This window comes from Ornithodoros turicata, unplaced genomic scaffold (genome assembly GCF_037126465.1).
Source record: "Ornithodoros turicata isolate Travis unplaced genomic scaffold, ASM3712646v1 Chromosome12, whole genome shotgun sequence".
Lineage (NCBI taxonomy): Eukaryota > Metazoa > Arthropoda > Arachnida > Ixodida > Argasidae > Ornithodoros > Ornithodoros turicata.
Window position 1 is genome coordinate 2230749 of NW_026999301.1, and position 18550 is coordinate 2249298.

The 18550-nt window shown below is 45.4% G+C and overlaps 1 protein-coding gene across 1 annotated transcript; it reads right to left on the minus strand.

The window, feature by feature from the left end:
* Positions 1-16263: 16263 nt before the first annotated feature.
* On the minus strand, positions 16264-18550 carry LOC135371749 (uncharacterized). Its single transcript, XM_064605719.1, has one exon. It carries the CDS (start codon positions 18517-18519, stop codon positions 16396-16398), a length of 2124 nt encoding a protein of 707 aa, XP_064461789.1. The 5' UTR covers positions 18520-18550; the 3' UTR covers positions 16264-16395.

The following is an 18550-nucleotide window of genomic DNA, read 5'->3' on the forward strand; positions in this document are numbered from 1 at the left end:
TCAACGCTGTCGAACTGTATTTATCTTTCGAAGACAATGCCGAAAAAGCGTTCGAACACATCAATGCTCTGCGCGGCATGTTTTCCGCCGCGCGCTTCAAGCGTAGGCGACAACAAGCCATCACTGATTATTTTCATCAATAAAAAGAACGTTTACTGTGTTCATATTCCTGCCTTTTCGTTAATTCGAACGTCGGATAATTCGATCAAATTGCGCGTTCCCTTCAGGATCGAATTAACGGAAGTTTACTGTACTTATTAACGAGGTTCCACTGTACATGCCCGAGATTGAGCGCCCACCTTTCTGTTATACCATGCGCGGAGGTCCCTTGCAGGGAAAACAATGTATTCAACAATGTTCTCACGGAGCCTGGAAAAAACGCTGAATTTTGTCTGGCGTAGTTTCCTGACCGTGTCTTGCACGTGCGTCCCCAACAACGGCGCGGCAACTGAATGCCAAGTCGCTCAGTCCACTCTGGGTACAGAAGTCCCTTAGTTTGTGCACACACACTATCGCATCTTTGTGATGCATCACAGCTGCCGCGAAGTCCCGCTCATCATCAGAGTCGTTTTCCAGTGCGCACTAACAAATGACTGAATGACTGACTCTTACATACCTGACAGGACCTTCATTGAAGTCAAAAGCGTATCAACATTTTTGAACCGAGGTTGTACAACAGCATTTATCTTGGCACAGAAGCTAACTGTGCTCGCACTCCCTCTCACATCCACTGACTCCATTCCCCACCTCTTACGTACACTCGATTTATGCAACACCTATGGAAGAAAAGACGGTGATATTTGTTTCACATACAGGGTGTTTCACTTAAGAATGACCCCTAATTATTAAAGCAAATGTACTCGAGATAAAAATTACAAACCTTCCGCGTCATACTTGTGAATGCTTTTGCCGCCCAAACAGGTGGTTTCCATCAGTGTACCTCATTGTCTAATTAGCTTAATTGAACTGAAAAAATTCCCAAGGAAAGGTAACATTTTTTTGTGCTAATTAGAAAGCCCATGGCCACAGCTTATCTGTTGGCAGCTATGAGTTATTGATAATCACCGGAGTTGGCTGTCCTCTGTCGGAGTTGGCTGTCTGGATGTTTTTTTTTAAAAATCCCTTCTCTATTTCACTTAAAAAATAGACGTAAAGCACATGAAAAAAAAAAAAGTAATAGTTAAAGGGGCCGTAAACAGGTACACAAAGTGCGCATTTCTCTGCGTTATGTTATTGCAACTTAGGCAGTGAAAGCTCTTTGCAATTACTAGTGCTCAAAACCAAACGCCCCTTGCATAGGGATGAAATATTCGATGCACTCTTTCGATATTTAGCTCCGCCCTGCGCTCTAACTTTACGTCATTTTCACGTGGCGCTTTCCTCATCAATTACGATCAAGTGTTGGTTGCACGCGTGATTTTATTTCACTTACGGAAATGGATTAGATGAATGTGAGTCTTATTTCATTCAAAACCTAGAGAGTTACAACATCAAACTGGAACAGAAATGAGTTCGATTTAGATATCACACGCACACTACGTTTTCCGCGCAGTAGGACGGAGCACACCTCGAGTGCGAATGAATATCCGGCACTACAGTTCCGGAATCTCAGGTGGGTGCGCGTTGGGCCATGTACAAATGGTTCCGACAGGGCTGCCGTACTTTGGCTTGAGCCACACGGCATCGTATCACCAGCTCGTGTGGCACAGTGGTTAGCGTGCTGGTCATGTCACGTCGTGACCGGGTGGTACCCGGGTTCGAATTGCATCATATGATAGCAGCTCACGTGTTGACATTTGTGCCAGTCGAAGATGTTGTAGATGTCATGACGCTTTTTCGGAACCAGGGAGCGCAAAATTTTGTTCCATACAGACTGAGCACTCCGCCTCACAGCTGATAATGAAGCCTGTTTATTGGCTGGTAATTTGAAATGTCACGTTTGGTGCTCGGCCCCCGATTGGATGGCAAAAGTCTGCGTAGCCATGTGACGTATGCGTGGTGGGGGAGAGGCGTGCAGGTTACTCATCTTTGAAAGCATTTATGTGGGTCACTGAGCTGGCACGAGCCGAATGAAATGTATATTTGGGAATTATGACCTCCGTTCATTCATGGGGTACCCTTGTTTCCCAAATGTTTGGCAGCCTCTTTACGGCCCCTTTAAAGAAGGTGCTCGGAGTGCCTCCCATCTTCCCCGGTGCACAGCTGGCAGCTGTACAGTACATGATTTGCGGCCATCCGCAGTTCCTCTTGTGAAATCACACAACAGGAGTCAGTTATTCTCCCCTGTAGTTCTTGTTGCGTTGCGAACTCGCTTTGGTAAATCGTGTCTTTAATGCGGCCCCACAGGTAGAAGTCCAAGGGGGCCAAATCTGGTGACTCTGCAGCCCAAGGCACAAGGCCGTCTGACGTCTGATTCATTTGCCTCGGAATTGCCCTTCAAGAAATTATTTTGCGCCACTAAATGCGTGTGGTGGGGCTCCGTCGTACTGCAACCACATTGTGAAACACTTCTGTAAAGGCAGATCATCGACAAAATCCAGCAGAACTTTTGTGAGGATCTCTCGCACATACTTCTGGCCCGTCAAGTTCTCATTGTAGAAGTGAGGACCAATGATTACACCGTCGAACATTCCAATCCACACATTGAACGACCATTGCACCTGGTGCTTGGATTCACGAATGCAACGTGGGTTTTCAGTGCTCCAATAGTGCGCATTGTTTAGGTTCACTTGCGCATTGCGTGCAAAATGAGTCTCATCGGTCGACACGGCTCACATACTTACGGAAGGTGCCCTATTCTTTCTGCATATTTAATATCTAATTGCGGAAGTCCACCTGCTTGGCAAAGTCACTCGGTTTAGTGCCTGATGAAGACTCGGGTGTTAAGGGTGCGCCACGCTGTTGAAGCACCAACCCCAACCTCACTGGCAATGCGTCGGACGCTGGCATGTGGGTCCCCTGAAACTGACGCAAGAACGGGTGCCGCGTGACGACTTTGCCGGTGCCGATGTGAGGGTCGATTTGTGAAGTATCCCATTTCTCTGAGCTCGTTATACACCCATGAGATTGTACGCGCTCCTGGGGTGTGTGTCTGCTTTCAAATCGATCTCCGTACAAAACGGCAGCTACATTTTGACTCATGCCTGCCGCTCCAAGCGCCGGTATCATATTCGTTTTTTCTTCAATCGAATAGCAGAGCCCAGACATCACGAACTCACACACTACGGGCTGGCACATGCTACATTCCAGAAAATTGCGCCGTGATCAAAAGGGAAACTTCTGTCTTTTATTTTCTGATAAACAGAGTTTGTCTCGACAGATAAAAGGAACCAACCAAAAAACGAGGCAGCATACAGGGGTGGACCTGCCTTCTTGCTGCTTCCTGTGTTGTCCGTTCCTCCTCCCCATACTTGGAGGGACAATTTTGCCAAACGACGAGCGAAGGCTTTTCGGGCAATTTTTACATGTTTTCGGGTGTCAAATTTTTGCGGAAAGATCTTGAAAGATCCTGTAATTGTGACTGAAATGGGGGGTTGTGGCCATCGGCTTTCTAATTAGCGCAAAAAAAAGTGATCTTTCCTTGGGAATTTTTGGGTTCAATTAAGCTATTTAGACAAGTTAATGAGGTACACTGATAGAAACCACCTGTATGGGCGGCAAAGACCTCCACAAGTATGACGCAGAAGATTTCTAATTTTGATCTCAAGCGCATTTTTTGTGATAATTACGGGTCACGCTTAAGTGAAACACCCTGTATAATGAGCCCCAATTAATGCGTCCGGGTGTAGCCAGTCGTGAGTAGTTTGGGACAAACATCTGATTTCTTGTTTCTTGTACCAATTAATCGATTAAAGGGCAATTTCAGGAAATCCCAATGCTCCATATGCATGTTGCATGCTGGGCTCTTGCTGTCCTGGGGAACGGGACAATGGTCCTTCATGTTTAGTTTTCCCCAACATTGACACGTCGTGGATACTGGGCTGAGAGAGGAGTAATTGAAACAGTTTGGAAATCTTTGCCTTCTTTGCGATGGTGATGACACAAGTTAGCACAGTTCTAAGCAGCACTTTGAACCCTGGGATCTTGTCACGTTTATATTAGCCCGTCTATCTCGATTTAGCCTGTCTCTAATTGTTTCTCCTGAATCCTCAACCTCAGCATTCTGTCTGAATCTTGCACCTCTCCCTCCAGGTATCCATTCTCTTCGTGCTGCGACAAAACTGGGTGACTTGCCTCGGTGGATCAGTTGGTAGCGTGTACTTCCACCGATACCAAGGTAGCAGGTTCGAACCAACGTCCAGGACGCCTGCAACTTGGTGGCAGGGTACACACGAAGAACCCTCAGGTGAGCAAAAGTTCCGCAGACCGACCAATGTGGTGTCGCTTGTTATCATAGTTGTCTCACGACGTAAAGACACGAATTATCAATTATCAGAACTGGGAGTGGTCTCACAAAGTTGTTCTTGCTGTGTATCTTTCTTCACTGAAACCATTTACAGTAAACCCCCGATAACTCGTCGTAAAAACCGGAAAAAATTTCGAGATAAGCGGGGTTTCGAGTTAAGTGAACAGCGAAAAGTACGTTGCCACGATGTTACCACAATGCGCTATGTTATGAAACGTAAAAAAAAAAAAGCGTTCCTACAGTAATAGGGCTCGTAAACAATTTCGAAGCCATTTATTTTTTAACATCATCTGAGACTGAATAACTCCGTAATAGCAATCTGCTTGGCATTTGCGTCTGTGAACAAGAAAGCATCTTCAAGCACTTCAATGCAACGCACGAGACGCTCCCGGCACGTCACTACCGCAGGCACTCTCGACGATTTCTGTATCACTCAGTTCACCGCTACTGGAACATCGCCGTCGTAAAGCGCATAGTCCTCGATGTTGAAGTCCTAAGTCACACTACCCAAAACATGCGAGGCGCATCACGTCGTTGCACAATTCATCACAGCCACTGATGTGGTCTGCTGGCTCCGGTACGGCGATGGAAGACCAGAAACCCACATGAATGAAACAGTTCATGCTACTGGCTTGATGAACTTGCTACCAGGCCTTTGATAAGTGCCACCTTCCGCTCCAAAGTCAGGGACTTTCATGCGCGTTGTTCAGCCATCATGGCGCCGCAAAGAACAAAACGAAGACGTGCTCGGACGAATGCGGAGGAGGAGGAGTGACGGGTGGAAAGGGGAGTGCTGTCTGCCTGCCACAGCTAGCGGCGCGTGAGGCGTGAGTCACTAGGACTGAAAGGCTTTGACCTTGACCTAGCCTGGGGGACCAAAGAATGCACGTTATCAGCTGTAGGTACGCAGACCTACCGGTGATGGGATTTCGAGATATCCGTACTCGGGCAAAAAAAAGCTTCGACTTAAAAGGGCCCAAATATATAGGAAGCATTGGGACATGGATCGGGACGCAAAAAATATTCGACATAACCGATATTTCGAGATAAGCGAGTTCGAGTTAACGAGGGTTTACTGTAGTTGTCCAGCTGACTTCTGCAATTGATGACCAGTTGTGCGATCAACCACCACCCCAGCTTTTACGATCACTGTAGCCCAATCAAGCATGCTGCTTGTAGAACCCGGTTGAGGCTAAATATTTTAAAGTAGCGGTCTAGAGGCACACAACATTGTTTCTATTTTTGGTCGGTATGGAATGTTAGGCGGCCGAAAACAGTTTTCCCACAATTAGTGCAACCGTAGTGAAATTGGGACGCTTGCAATAGCCCCCTGAACCTCCCGTGTGCGAAACACCCTCCTTCGCCTTCACGATTGACACGTGATGAGTGCCGCCATGCACATCACTATGTGACGTGAGTGGTAGGGATGCTCCTCATTGGTCACATGATCGAGGTGAGCAACACCACGCAGGCCGGTCTGCTACCGCTTCGGAGACGCCATGTTCTCCGTCTGTGTGATGTCTGAAACGGAGGATTTGAAGGCTGTCAACGCCACGACCACGATTTTTTGGAACCGCAGACACCACAGGAAGAAAGAGTGGTACAGCCCGATCTGTGTGTTGTACAGCGATACCCCAGTGCATTCCGACAGTGTGCAGCCTCTCTGACCGTTTTCGCCGCACGGTTGGTTCAGTGGCTAGCAGGTGGCGCCACAATAGAGCTGTCATCACTTGCTTTCTGCTACTGTGAATTCTGAGACCGTGGAGATGCCACGGATATACAGTCAAGCCCGTTTATTACGATCTTTGATAGAACGATAACTCCGATATTGCGATCGAATTGTTGGTTCCCGTCAGCTCTCCCATTGAACTACATGTAAACAAAACAAAGCGCTTGCTCGCATATAGCGATCGGAATTCTCCCGGCAGCCTGTAAAACGCGTGAAAATTAGATAGCAAGATTGCACCATTTCACTGAAAACAAATTACAGTACATTGGCATTTTCAAGAGCCTTCGCCTCTGTGCCCGCTAAAGTGCGAACGCAGTGCGTTTATCCACGCATGACTGCCGTGGATTAGATGCGTGCGTTGCATGGCACGCGACTTCGAAAGGGCGGAAGGAGCTCGCGAGAAGTAGAGGAGGTTGCTCCCTTTCCACGTCGTTCTCTCGTCCATACTCTCGTCTTCAAGCTTTTTCTCTTCGTTTGCTGCGTGCTTGCTACGATGGCGTCCGTGGTTCCGAGACGCGCGAGGAAAGACGCGTGGCTCGACCCTAAGTTACATGCGCTCTAGGGGTTTCGTACTGGTGCAAAACCGCGTTGTGAAGTGCTGCAGCTTCGAAAACTTGTATTGGCAGACAGTTGCGTGTCACCACCCAAACACGCGTCGACGGATTGCCCGTGGCGGAAGCACCTTCTGCTGGACCTCACAGTCCCAATCGTGAGAATGATGATGACTACGGCATTGGATGATGAGCAGTGAATGAGGTCGTCAATCGCAAAAGGTGCGGCGCCTCACATGATATTGGCAGTTATGTTATCAAAAGCTTTCGACGCACAGCTGAGTCAGCTAGATAAAATGCTTCTGTGCTCCCAACAAACGCGCATGTTCAGCGGCATTCTACTTGTGGCGATCTACTTCGTTTGCGCGAACCCGAGCGGCAATTTCTCGAAAGCTCGTTTTCTAACGATACTCTGATATAACGATCAGATTTCGCGTTCCCGTCAATATCGTTATGAACGGGCTCGACTGTATTACTCTCGCGATCGCAATCTTATTTTGTCAGGCTGCGTATATGTTTTTTTTTTTTTAGAAAACGTGAGATAAATCATATAAAGAACAACAGTCAACAAGAAACAGCTCGCAATGTTCGTAGCAGACGGTTTTTCCTACCAACGAATGAGGGGACTTTCTACCACAAATGTCACACTAGAGTGGGTGATTTGAGAGAGTGGGTGGGCGATTTTGAAAATTAATTGTGCCGCGGTGAAACAACTTTGGACAAAAATATTTTGTGAGAATGCTTTTCATGTACTGCTTTAAAAGATGGCAGCAGTTTTTGGCCATGTTAGATACCACTTTAATGCTCCTTTAAGGGGGGACGTGGGGATCAACACAAACTTTTTTGTTTCTTAATAGATTATGATGAAAATTTGCACCATCGTTGATAATGCCCTCAAAATGAATTTACCAGAAAAAATATTATGATATCTCTAAAACTTTTTTTTTTTACAAATTTTTACAAATTACAAAATCTTTGCATTTTGTGAAAGGCCTGCAGAGTTTGAAAAATATGATAGAAGACGAATAGTCTTAGAGTGTATTCCCAAATGAGGTTGTGACATTCTTAGTTTTTTCAATTTCCACGTTGACAATTTTTGGTTTGCATTTTGCATGCGGTCGCAACTGACACATCTAGCATACAAACGTATGACGATAGTATAAATTGTAAATTGATTTACCTGAAAAAATAAGAATGTCACTACCCCTAGAAATGTTCAGTGATTGTAAGAAAACAGAGTGCACCAATATAGACCGAGTCGTTACGGAGATATCAGTTTCACAAGTGGGGCAGGTAGAGTGAAAAGTTGGTTTGAGAAAATGAAGCGCAAAGTTTCACGCTCTTTTTACTGCAGATTAGAAGGCTCCAGCAGTGTAGTCTTTTGTGTCCTTTTGTGCACAGGTTCAGGTTCAGGACAAGATTCCTAGTGTCTGATTTTGTTTTCGTCTTTCGTCTTAGTTTTTTCGTCTGATTTTGCCAGGTAAAAATCAGGTTTCACCCTAAAGAGGCAAGCTTCAATTCGGGCTGCAAATTCGGGGAGGAATCAGGTTAAACCCTAGGACTTCAGGAGTAATCATATTCAATATTTTTCTGGTTGACATAGCCCATCTGTGTTAAAATGGTGCCACGTAGTGTACTGTCCACGGGATTATACATAGCACTGATATGTCAGTATATCGACCTTGTGTTCATGGTATGTAAAAGGGAGCTAGGGGCTTGGCAGGCTGCACAGAGCTTTTCCTTCCAGCGTCTCATAAAGATATTTGATGAGGAGACTAGTGTGTAGTTTAATGTAGCTGCTACGAGCTCGGGCCAATATCTACTTGATGCTGTACATCTCACATTCTTCTCAGCTCACCTCAAACTCTCATTCTCAGTGTCCTCGTCGTCATTCTCTCGAACACCGTAACAATGCCCAACATCTATGACTTCTCACCTTGCTCTCTTTCGATGTCACTGAGTATTGCAGAGTTATGTGGTAGAATAGGACTATAGAAAATGACCTACTTCTGTGATACTTGGCTAGGAAAGTGAATTTTTTAAATCGAAACTAATGAAACCGCACTATGAATGCACGTTGGCAATGCTGAAATGCACTGACAGCAACATAACTCTTCTTGGGCTATTGTTAACATAGCTTCCTTGCACCTTAGGCTGATTATATTAATATACGTGAAATTGAGAGGCAAAAAATACTTCACCGTAGCCCATTATTGCTGCCTCATGAGACACTTTGATTGGGAGACAGCAATATTTTACATAGTGGCTCGTCTTCCACTGCCATTGAATGGGTTGTTGAGAGGCAATAATTCAATGCTGGTAGGGCTGTGACCTTCCTATATGCTGCTGCATTACTGGATAATGCAGGAGGATTACCTCTCTGTCACCTGGTCAGATCTGTGTGGGAAGATTTAGAGTGTGTTGGTTAAGTACCGTATTTTCAGGCGTATTAGCCGCACCGCAGATAAGCCGCAGGACTCGTTTTTCTATACATTTTGAAAATGTTTTTGCAGATAAGCTGCACTCGCAGATAAGCCGCGGGTAATACGACGCGACCGCTTTGTGCGCTAAACCAGTGATGCACAAATAAAATCAATAGAGACTCTCAACGCTCGTCGACGCCGTACTCCCTGCCAGCTGCCCTGTTCCCGTACTGGTCCGCGACGTCGACGACTTTTAGTTTGAAGCCGCTGTCGTAGCTGTGCCTCCGCAATGGAGCCATGCCTTACCTATAACTGCCATGTCCACGCATAGCTGACCACGTTTTATCCCGATGTCAGGTGTATTGAACCCTTCCTGTGGATCTGCCGACAAAGGAGACTGTAGGGAAGACCATAAACCCTGTGGTCCACATTCCAGTATCGGCATGATGTATAACAAAGGAGGTCAGTTCCAGTGTTCTACGAAGATCGGATTGTGCCCTTGTTGCGTGTTTTTTGTGGATTGACGAGTTAGTGGTGTTCCAGGAGACATTAATCACTGTCACCCCTTTTGTTAAAGCTGTGTGGGGGAACGTATTTGGAAGGTCAGTCCACTCGAATGTAGACCCGCCCCTGTTCGGTATTGTTCGTGCACTGGCAGGGCGGTCCTGTTCCGAAAAACATGAGACACTGTCGGCCCTTTCGTTTCGGCACGTTTAATCCGGGGTATGGGGAAAATACCAGGGAAAAATAGCCATCAGATAAGCCGCACCTGTGAATAAGCCGCAGAGCGTCCGCGAAAAAAAAAAAAATCGCGCATAAGCCGCGGTTAATACGCGTGAAAATACGGTGACATGGTGAAAAATGGCAAGACAACATGGACAGGCTGAGGATAGCATGTACTAGCAATGAAGACAAATGACACTGATGTCCAGTCTAGACTGCCACTCCTTCACCACAAAGGCCACTTCTGATGGAAACAGGTTCACAGATTTTATGCTCACACGGTTGTCCGTGTGCTCAGTGAAGGTTGCCTTGATAATCTCCTTTCTGCGGCTTGTGCGATGACTGCACTTGACTACTGCTTTTCCAGAGTTTTGGCGCATTATGATCCTAGTTGTCGCTGTGCCACAAAACTCCCAATCATCATCATCAACTACTGCTTTTTCAAGGATGGGGTGGCAAAGGGTGAGGGCTGCACAGTGCAAAAAGGCTTGCAAAAAGTTTGTTGCATGCAATAGAGAAGTTGTGTATTCCCTGTCGTTGTGTTGTGGCAGCCAGTACATAGGCAGACCTCAAAGTGCGTGAATGAACACCTTCGGCAGTCTGGCTCACTCGACACTGCCCATGAAAAATCATTTGGACTCATGTCTGAACAATTGTCATCCCGTCTTTGAAGAAGTACTTTACTCAGAAGGTAATTTAGCTACAGGAAAAGTCACTGAAAGCAGAATGTAATTCAATTACAATTACTTATCCAATATAGTTAAGTTCCCCTTGAGTTACTCATCAAGATCATGTTTGGTTGAAGTAGATGGATATTGAGTCTTCCTTAACATATTTAAAAACAATGTCACAGATGTGGCACTCATCATTACAGTGGTGTGTACATATCACGATAGAACAAACTGATAAAAAGAGAGGATAAAAATCTACAGGCCGGTTTCACGTCAGTTCAGGCAATGAGGTCCCATCGACGTCCTGGTTTTTTGTCCTTTTTATATTTAGAAGCTCATCGTATATGATGATCAACAGCGGTAAAATAAATAATTTCTACTGAATAGTTTTTGCGCAAAAAAATTGAGCAAATCTGGCCCCGAATTCGAGTGCTTCAGTTTTGCCATTTTGGCACGGTTTAAAAGATATTGTAGTGAAAATTTATGCATGAGAATGTCTACAGGCCTGCAGTCTGAGCGCAGATTTTAGCGCGAAGGTGCAACGCTCTGTGCTATAAAAAATGGCGAACATGCTCTCTCGCGCATTTTTTTCCAAATTCGACACGTGATTTCTTTGGCTGTAGATGTCCCTAATTACCAAACTTGGTATCAGTTCACTCAGCTTTCAATGCTCTTTCGTCAGATATATCTATGGTGCATATACCTCCTACAGGTACCTGCTGAAACAGGCAAATGTTAAGGCACATTTAGAAGGAAACGAGGATTTTGTGCGTCCGTTTCTTGAAAAGGCACCTTTTAATTTTGACTTATATTTTGCCAGGACATGGCCCAACGTTAGACTTTTCATTTGACATAAAAAAATTCTGCTTCAAAAGGCGTACACTGGCGACTAGCGCTAAAACGTGGCCCTATACCCTGAGTACGTACGTGTCGAACCACGGCTGGCAGATCCGCGGGATGGCAGGACTGCAGTTGATGCGTCCTTCATTTGGGCAAGGCCTGTTTCTTTCTTCCTCTTCAAGGCCTTTCGTCTGGCCTCAGCTGTACCTGAGCTAGTCGTTCGCAAACTGTTTACGCATTGCTAAGGACGTAATCCACGCCTGAGAGTTCGTGATTTCCCACAAAGCATCTGAACAAAATCCTACGTTGCCGTAAAGCCGTATTTCAACGACTAAAGGGTCAGGGAAGGTAAGACCTCTCTCTTGCAGTTGGGTACACGGTGATATGCATACTGTACAAATAAAATCGAGTTAGTAGTTGCTTTTTCCAGGGTTCCCGCAAGTTCCTATGAAGCTTGTTTTACTTCATTTTACAGTATTTCCAAGTTATGCAGAAGGCTTTCGCGTGTTCTGTGCTCAAGTCGCAGCAACAGTACATTTCTTCTCGGAGCTAAGGTCGTGGGTGGGTTCTCGCATTTGTCATAATTACATTAGAGACGTTCAGAGCAAACCCACATGGGAGAAGAATAATCCACCTACGAAGGTGCACAAAATGCGCTTCTATTTTGTTGAATCTGGAAATACAAGTGCATAGGAAATACAAGAATACCACTGGGGAAAAACAGATTCCCACATTCACATGTGTGGTAACAGCTGGCACAGAAACGCACAGTCTTGGTGTGCTGAGGGAAGTCTTCTGTCATGATTCAGCACACTCACTGTTAGCTTCAATTGCTATTGAAGAGTGGCTTGACGAGAATGTTCCTCTTGCAGCTAATGATTTACGTGTCAGATGGAGGAACGGCAAGCCATTTTAAAAATCGGCATAGCCTGTATGAGCTCTCCAAATCTATTTCTGTGAGCGCGACATGGCCGGGCCGGGAGGAACAGGCCATGACAAAAGTGACAAAAGCGTGTGTGACAGGACTGGTGAAATAATCAAGCACCATGCCACGACACCTAACTTGCGTTCACACAAGCAAGATGTCATTCTAGGGTCACAAGATACGATAACGTGCCTGCCAAAATGCCTAAAGCGCGTCCATTTACTCCATGTACACTCTGAGGACGTGGCTTCTCTTCGAATGCAAAAGACAAAGGAATGGGTGAATGTATACCCATTCATGCATCAAAGGGGCATTCAGGGTTTGCATACGTGGTAAAGCAACACATCAGGAAGTGGAGGCCGAGAAACATTCATAGCTCGTACCGTGGACAGTAAATGCAGAAAAGTGACATTTTCACAGGAACTGAGTGAAATCATTTGTCGTAAAATACTGCTTCCGCTTTCGCAATCTTGTAAATATATCGACCACTTTTGATTACACAAAGGTGTCCCCTTTTCTTGTACGACATCGACAGAGACTGCCAGCCGGGATCCGACACGTACGCACGCAGAGTAGGGCCGTGTTCTAACGCACTAATCGCCAGTGTATGCCTTTTGAAGCAGAATATTTGTACGTCAGATGAAAGGTTTAACATCCGGCCATGTCCTGACAAAATATAAATGAAATCAAAAAGGGCCTTTTGGAGAAACGGGCGCGCAAAATCCTTGTTTTTTCGAAATACTATGCCTAAACATTTGCCTGTTTCAGAAAATACCTATAGGAGGAATATACGCACAATAGATATATCAGATGAAAGAGCATTAGAAGCTTAGTGAACTGGTACCAAGTATAGTAATGAGGGACATCTACAGCCAGAGAAATCACACATCGAAGTTGGGACAAAAGTGCATGAGAAAGCATGTTCGCCATTTTTTATAGCGCAAACCATAGCACCTGCATGCCAAAATTGGCGCTCAGACTGCTGGTCTGTAGGCATACAATGTCTTTTAAAACTCTTTTAATGTCTTTTAAAACTGAAGCTCTCTAATTCAGGGCCAGATTTTCTCAATTTTTTTGCACGAAAACTATTTGGTAGAAATTATTTGGTAGAAATTATAGCACAAACCATAGCACCTGCATGCCAAAATTGGTGCTCAGACTGCTGGTCTGCAGGCATACAATGTCTTTTAAAACTGAAGCTCTCTAATTCAGGGCCAGATTTTCTCAATTTTTTTGCACGAAAACTATTTGGTAGAAATTATTCATTTTGCCGCTGTTGATTATCGTATACGATGAGCTTCTAAATATAAACAGAAATCCAGGAGGTTGATGGGACCCCCCTGCCTGAACTGACGTGACACCGGTCTACATAATTCGCCAACAACTGCGTTGTTTACCGTTTGTTTTCTTCTTCTTCTGACAAGCTCTCACTTCATCATGAGATTGACTTCATCTCCTCATGGTATTCAAGTTGAAAACCCTCCCTTAACATCTATATATGATCTCATGTTTCATTCTCACGTTCCAAACAGCCTTACTCTCAGCGCTATAGATTAAACAACATTCCTATTTCCATGTCTAACTCGTACAGATATCCTGGGTTAAACTTCGCACAAGATCTCTCATCGTCCAACCATATTGATTCTGTCAATAATGCTCTTTGGAGCCTTGAGATCATCTGCCGTAACCTTAAATGCACTCGAACATCCGTTAAACAACTGGCTACTCCACAGTGATGTGTCCAGAACTTGAATACAGGTACAGCATAAGGTATCGTAATCGCTCTTACCTTTTTAATCTTCTAGAGTCTTGTCAGAATTGTGCTGCTCCTTTCATCTCAAACAACTACGCTTATCCTTCCAGCATCATATCTATCAAACTGTTCTTAGGTCTTCCCCACCTTCAACTCAGCAGAAAATTATCTTGTTTATGTCTAATTCATAAATTTTTTCATAATCAGCTCTGAAGACCTCATTTTCTCATACTGGCACCATACGTTTCACCTCGCCTAGACCACAATTCAGCCACTTCTGTAAAGGACAGTTCAGCATTCTGATTTGTTTTTCCATTAGCTATCCGTGAATGAAACACCCTTCCACAGTTGCTAACCATCCTTACCAACACACCATATTTAAACAGGAACTTGCTATATTGTTTGGTTTAGCTTGAATGTTCCTAACCTTACTTATTTGTACCATGTTCTCTTATTTTACATTGTGTAACTTATTATGCACTGTGTGTGTATATGCTGTGTATGTTAAGACTACTCACTTTCGTACAGTACAATGTTCCATTGCCATGCTTATTTTTTACTCAACAAGGTCCTTTGAGGTGTATGCATAGATAAATAAATTGATTGAGTATGATATGTATTGACACAAACACTTAAAACATTGCTTGAGTATGTCATGTTTTAAATTAACCTTTGGAAGACCACTACTTACAGGAAAAATGAAGAACCTGAGCACAGCAGCATGAAACTATAGCAGAAAGTAATTGTCCTTGGAATACAAGTTAGAATTATTAAATTACGATTACAGTTACTCATTTTTCAAAGTATCTAGATACAGTTCAATTAATATTTAATCGCAGTAATTGAAGTTCAGTTGCATCGCAGCTCTGCTTCTGGCTGAGAGTCCAATTTCTTTCACAAAGTCTGTATGTAATGCTCTTGTCCCCTATTTGTGACCATTGATGTTCGAGGGGATGTAATGCAAAGCTGGGCAAGGATGTCTGTCATAAAGAATTCGGACTCGTTTATGTGTGGCCTTCTTGTCTGTGGCCTGGTAATATCTCCTTCATTTTTAGGAATCACAGGAGGGGTGGGATGTAACAGCAATTTTATCTTTTGTGTGGTCCAGAAGTGCTCTGGGTGAGCTCTTTTATTTGTTTCTTACAGTGGAACGTGACAGTGTTCAGTGGACATTTGAATGTGTGATGTGAACTCCTGCAATGTGTAACATACCTGCAAGTGTGGTCAGTCTACAAATGCCCAATGGTCCTGGGGCTTCATTCTGGACATTCAAATAGTATAGCATAAGATCACCCTCAAGGTAAGCCAGCATGCAATTCTTGTTTTAATGCAATATGACTTTAGTACCCAGCAGTGCAGCTTGTGACAACAGGTAATATGCACACAGGTTTCTATTCCTTTTTGTACCGGCCTCGGTGGCTCAGTCGGTAGCGTGTTCGCCTTCTGATCCTGAGATCGCGCGTTCGAACCCGGGCGAGGACACCAGCAACTTGGTGGCAGGGTACAAGTTGCTTAGACACGCCGTCTTCCGCGAGAGTTGTTAAATACGGGGTGCTGTGTGGTGAGCTTTCATCGCACGTTAGAGAGCCTTCGGGTGGGCAAAAGCAATCCACAGACCGACCGCTGTGGCGTCGCTCATGATCTCTGTTGTCTCGCGACGTAAACGTAAACCCTCAATTTAAAAAAGAAAATGTTCCTTTTTGTAGCTAGCTATTGTTGCATAATCCCTTGGCGTGTCTTTGTACTTGACAGTTGTGTGGATTGTCGCATTGTCTCTCAAGTTGCTACACTGCGTCGTGGATAATGCAGAGTTAAATAATGTAGCAACAAATTCTTGAAAATCATGCGGTTGTCACAGTTTGTTTCACAAGAGTGTACTTCGTCTGGACTATACTTCCGTCATGTTTGTTGAGTTGGGAAGATTATAGGTGGACAACTCGGATTTTTGGAATCTTTTTATTCAGCCAAATAGTTACATTACCGGTCTCCACCAAATGCAACGCCCTACATGGAGGATCTCTCCATCCGGTACCCAGCAGAATAGTGCAAATCTCATGCCTGATACTTGACAACGGTGCCGCAACCTAAGCTGATTCATTAATGACTCACACGACACATAGTGTGTTGCGGCGGGCTCGCCTATGGTTTCGGATTGCGGCAATGAAGACGCGAGCGACTCCGTGTAGTCCCGCTCAGGAGGTGCTTTATTCGTTTACACTCTTGTGTAATCAGTAAGGCCACCCATTTTCTGCTGCGGCAGATCCTGAATTCCGCGGCAGAGGATTGTGAATTCTGCGTTTTTCTGCGGCACATGCTCAACGGTGTTGAGTTCAAACAGAAAGATCTTTATTGGGCCCCCAAGATACAGAAAGAAGCTACAGCATTAAAAAGCTGTTGTGGCTAAGCATGAGATGGTACTTCGTATTCTCATCTGACAGAGAATGACGTTTATCACTGACAATCATCTTATATCTGCTGAATGATCTCTCTGCATCAACAGAGTTTATGGGTACACACAGGTACTTGACTGCAATTGATGCCAGTGCCGGCGTCAGTGTTTTCATGCCATCCCAAAAGCCAATGATGTCAAAGGGCTGTGGCGGTGGGTCGACTTGCTTCGAGACAGATGGGGCCAGGTCACGGTCAGAAGACTTGCAGTCTTTTGCAGTGTTGATATACAGCAACCACTCAGCTGCTAGGTTTCCAGCATCTCTTCCTATACCCGGGATGTTCTCATAGTCACAAAGTTCATGTGACATCGACTTTAGTTGCAGCGGGTCTAGGGCCCTCATACTCTTGAAAAATTTCCAAGTGTCACTTTTTTCCAAGAGCTCTTGTGCTTTGCGGGCAGCCTGGCACATTCCGCTTCTTATTTGTTCTCCTACATAAGCAGCTTCATCATCTTGCACACCCTCTTGCCTCATAAGGGCGCCGTAATCTTCCAAAGATGCTGCTTTAAGGTATCCCCAGAGTGCAAACAAGGCATTGTACACCTTGTGTGCAGCCACTTCCTGACCTTCTGCAGCCTTCAACAGGCTGGCCACCTTTTTGCCAAAAATGGCAATACACCGAGTGGTGTACTTCAGCTCTGTATATATTTCTTGCATCATGGAAACTAAACTGTCTACTCCAGCAGCATCTCCATACCTTTCTTGTACTTTTTCCAAAAGAGAGGGGTAGTGCTCAAAGTACTCAGAGTGGAGCTCCACAGCCTCAATCCATGAATTCCATCTGGTTTTCACAGGGGCTGGTGGCGCCCTGGGGTTTTCCACACCACATTCTTGCAGATGAGCTTTGAACAGTGCGCGCTTTCCGCTCGAAAGTCGAAAAGCCTTCTTCATATCCCCAACGTACTTGTCCACGAGGGGAAATGATTTGTACATGGTCGCGCCGATCAGATTGACACCATGCGCGACACACGTCACGTGGACGGCGTTGGAGCACAGTGGTTGGATGCATTCGCGAAATGCTTTCTTCATATATGACGCGCTATCGGTGACAAGCGCGGTTACGTCTTCGAACTCAACACCGTACGTCGTGAGTGCCTTGACGACGATCCGGCCGATTACTGCGGCGTTCACCTCATTTGTGAACGTCACGTCCACAAGGACTGGTTGCAAAGAGTCGCCAGTTGATGACGCCTTAACGAACAGTACGTTCACAACGGATTTCGCTCGATCGTCGGTCGTTTCGTCGATGACGACCGATACAGTGGCACCGCTGAACATGCCTTTTAGTGCCGACTGATGTTTAGCGAAAAGTTCTGGAAGCCTGTTCCGAAGATTTTTGGCTAAAGGGACTGATCCCCCATTTGTAACCCGCTTCTGCAAGAACGTGCGCACTTTCGGATGGTCAGTCTTTTCTATTGGAATGTTGGCCGACACAAGCATGTCCAAGAATTCGAGCACCAGGTCCTCCCTTGCCTCTTTTGCCGTTAAAACGGTTTCTAAAGTTTGCAGCCTGGTCCGTTTTTGCAGCCCCGATCCAGACGCCGTTGGGTCCACTTTTGCTTTTCCGACATTTTTCCGGTGGCTGCTGCTTCTGATGTGGTCGTCAATCGTAGACTTGCGTTGGTGGTCAATAGTTTTCGCGCAAGGCCGGCAGAAAAGTAAACCGCCGTCTTCGTAAAAGTCCTCCGTGCCGTACTCACGTACCCGTTGTTTGGCATCTTTGTTTCCCAGATGGGACCGCTTAGACATTTCCACACTTCGCACTCGAAAACAACAGAGCGAGATGGCAGAAACGAAAGTAAAGTTTCGTCGATGTGCCGCGCGCGCCGCCGGTGTTGCTCCTTGCCCCTTGCCACCGCAGGCGCGCGCAGGCACGCGTTTTGAATTCCGGGAACATTTGTGGCGTTCATTTTCTGAAGTTAAGACAAAAAATGGCGCAGGATGCGGGAAGTCGATCCGGCTGAAATCGAATTTACGGCAAAAAAGCGGAATTCCGCGGGATTCCACGCGGATTCTTGTATTCCGCGGCAAAGTCGCAATTCCGCGCATTTTCGCGGATTCGCGGAATCGCGGAAAACGG

What these genes read in the sequence shown, in the direction of transcription:
- LOC135371749 (XM_064605719.1), bottom strand. Translation starts at nt 18,519, where the DNA reads ATGCGCGGAATTGCGACTTTGCCGCGGAATACAAGAATCCGCGTGGAA.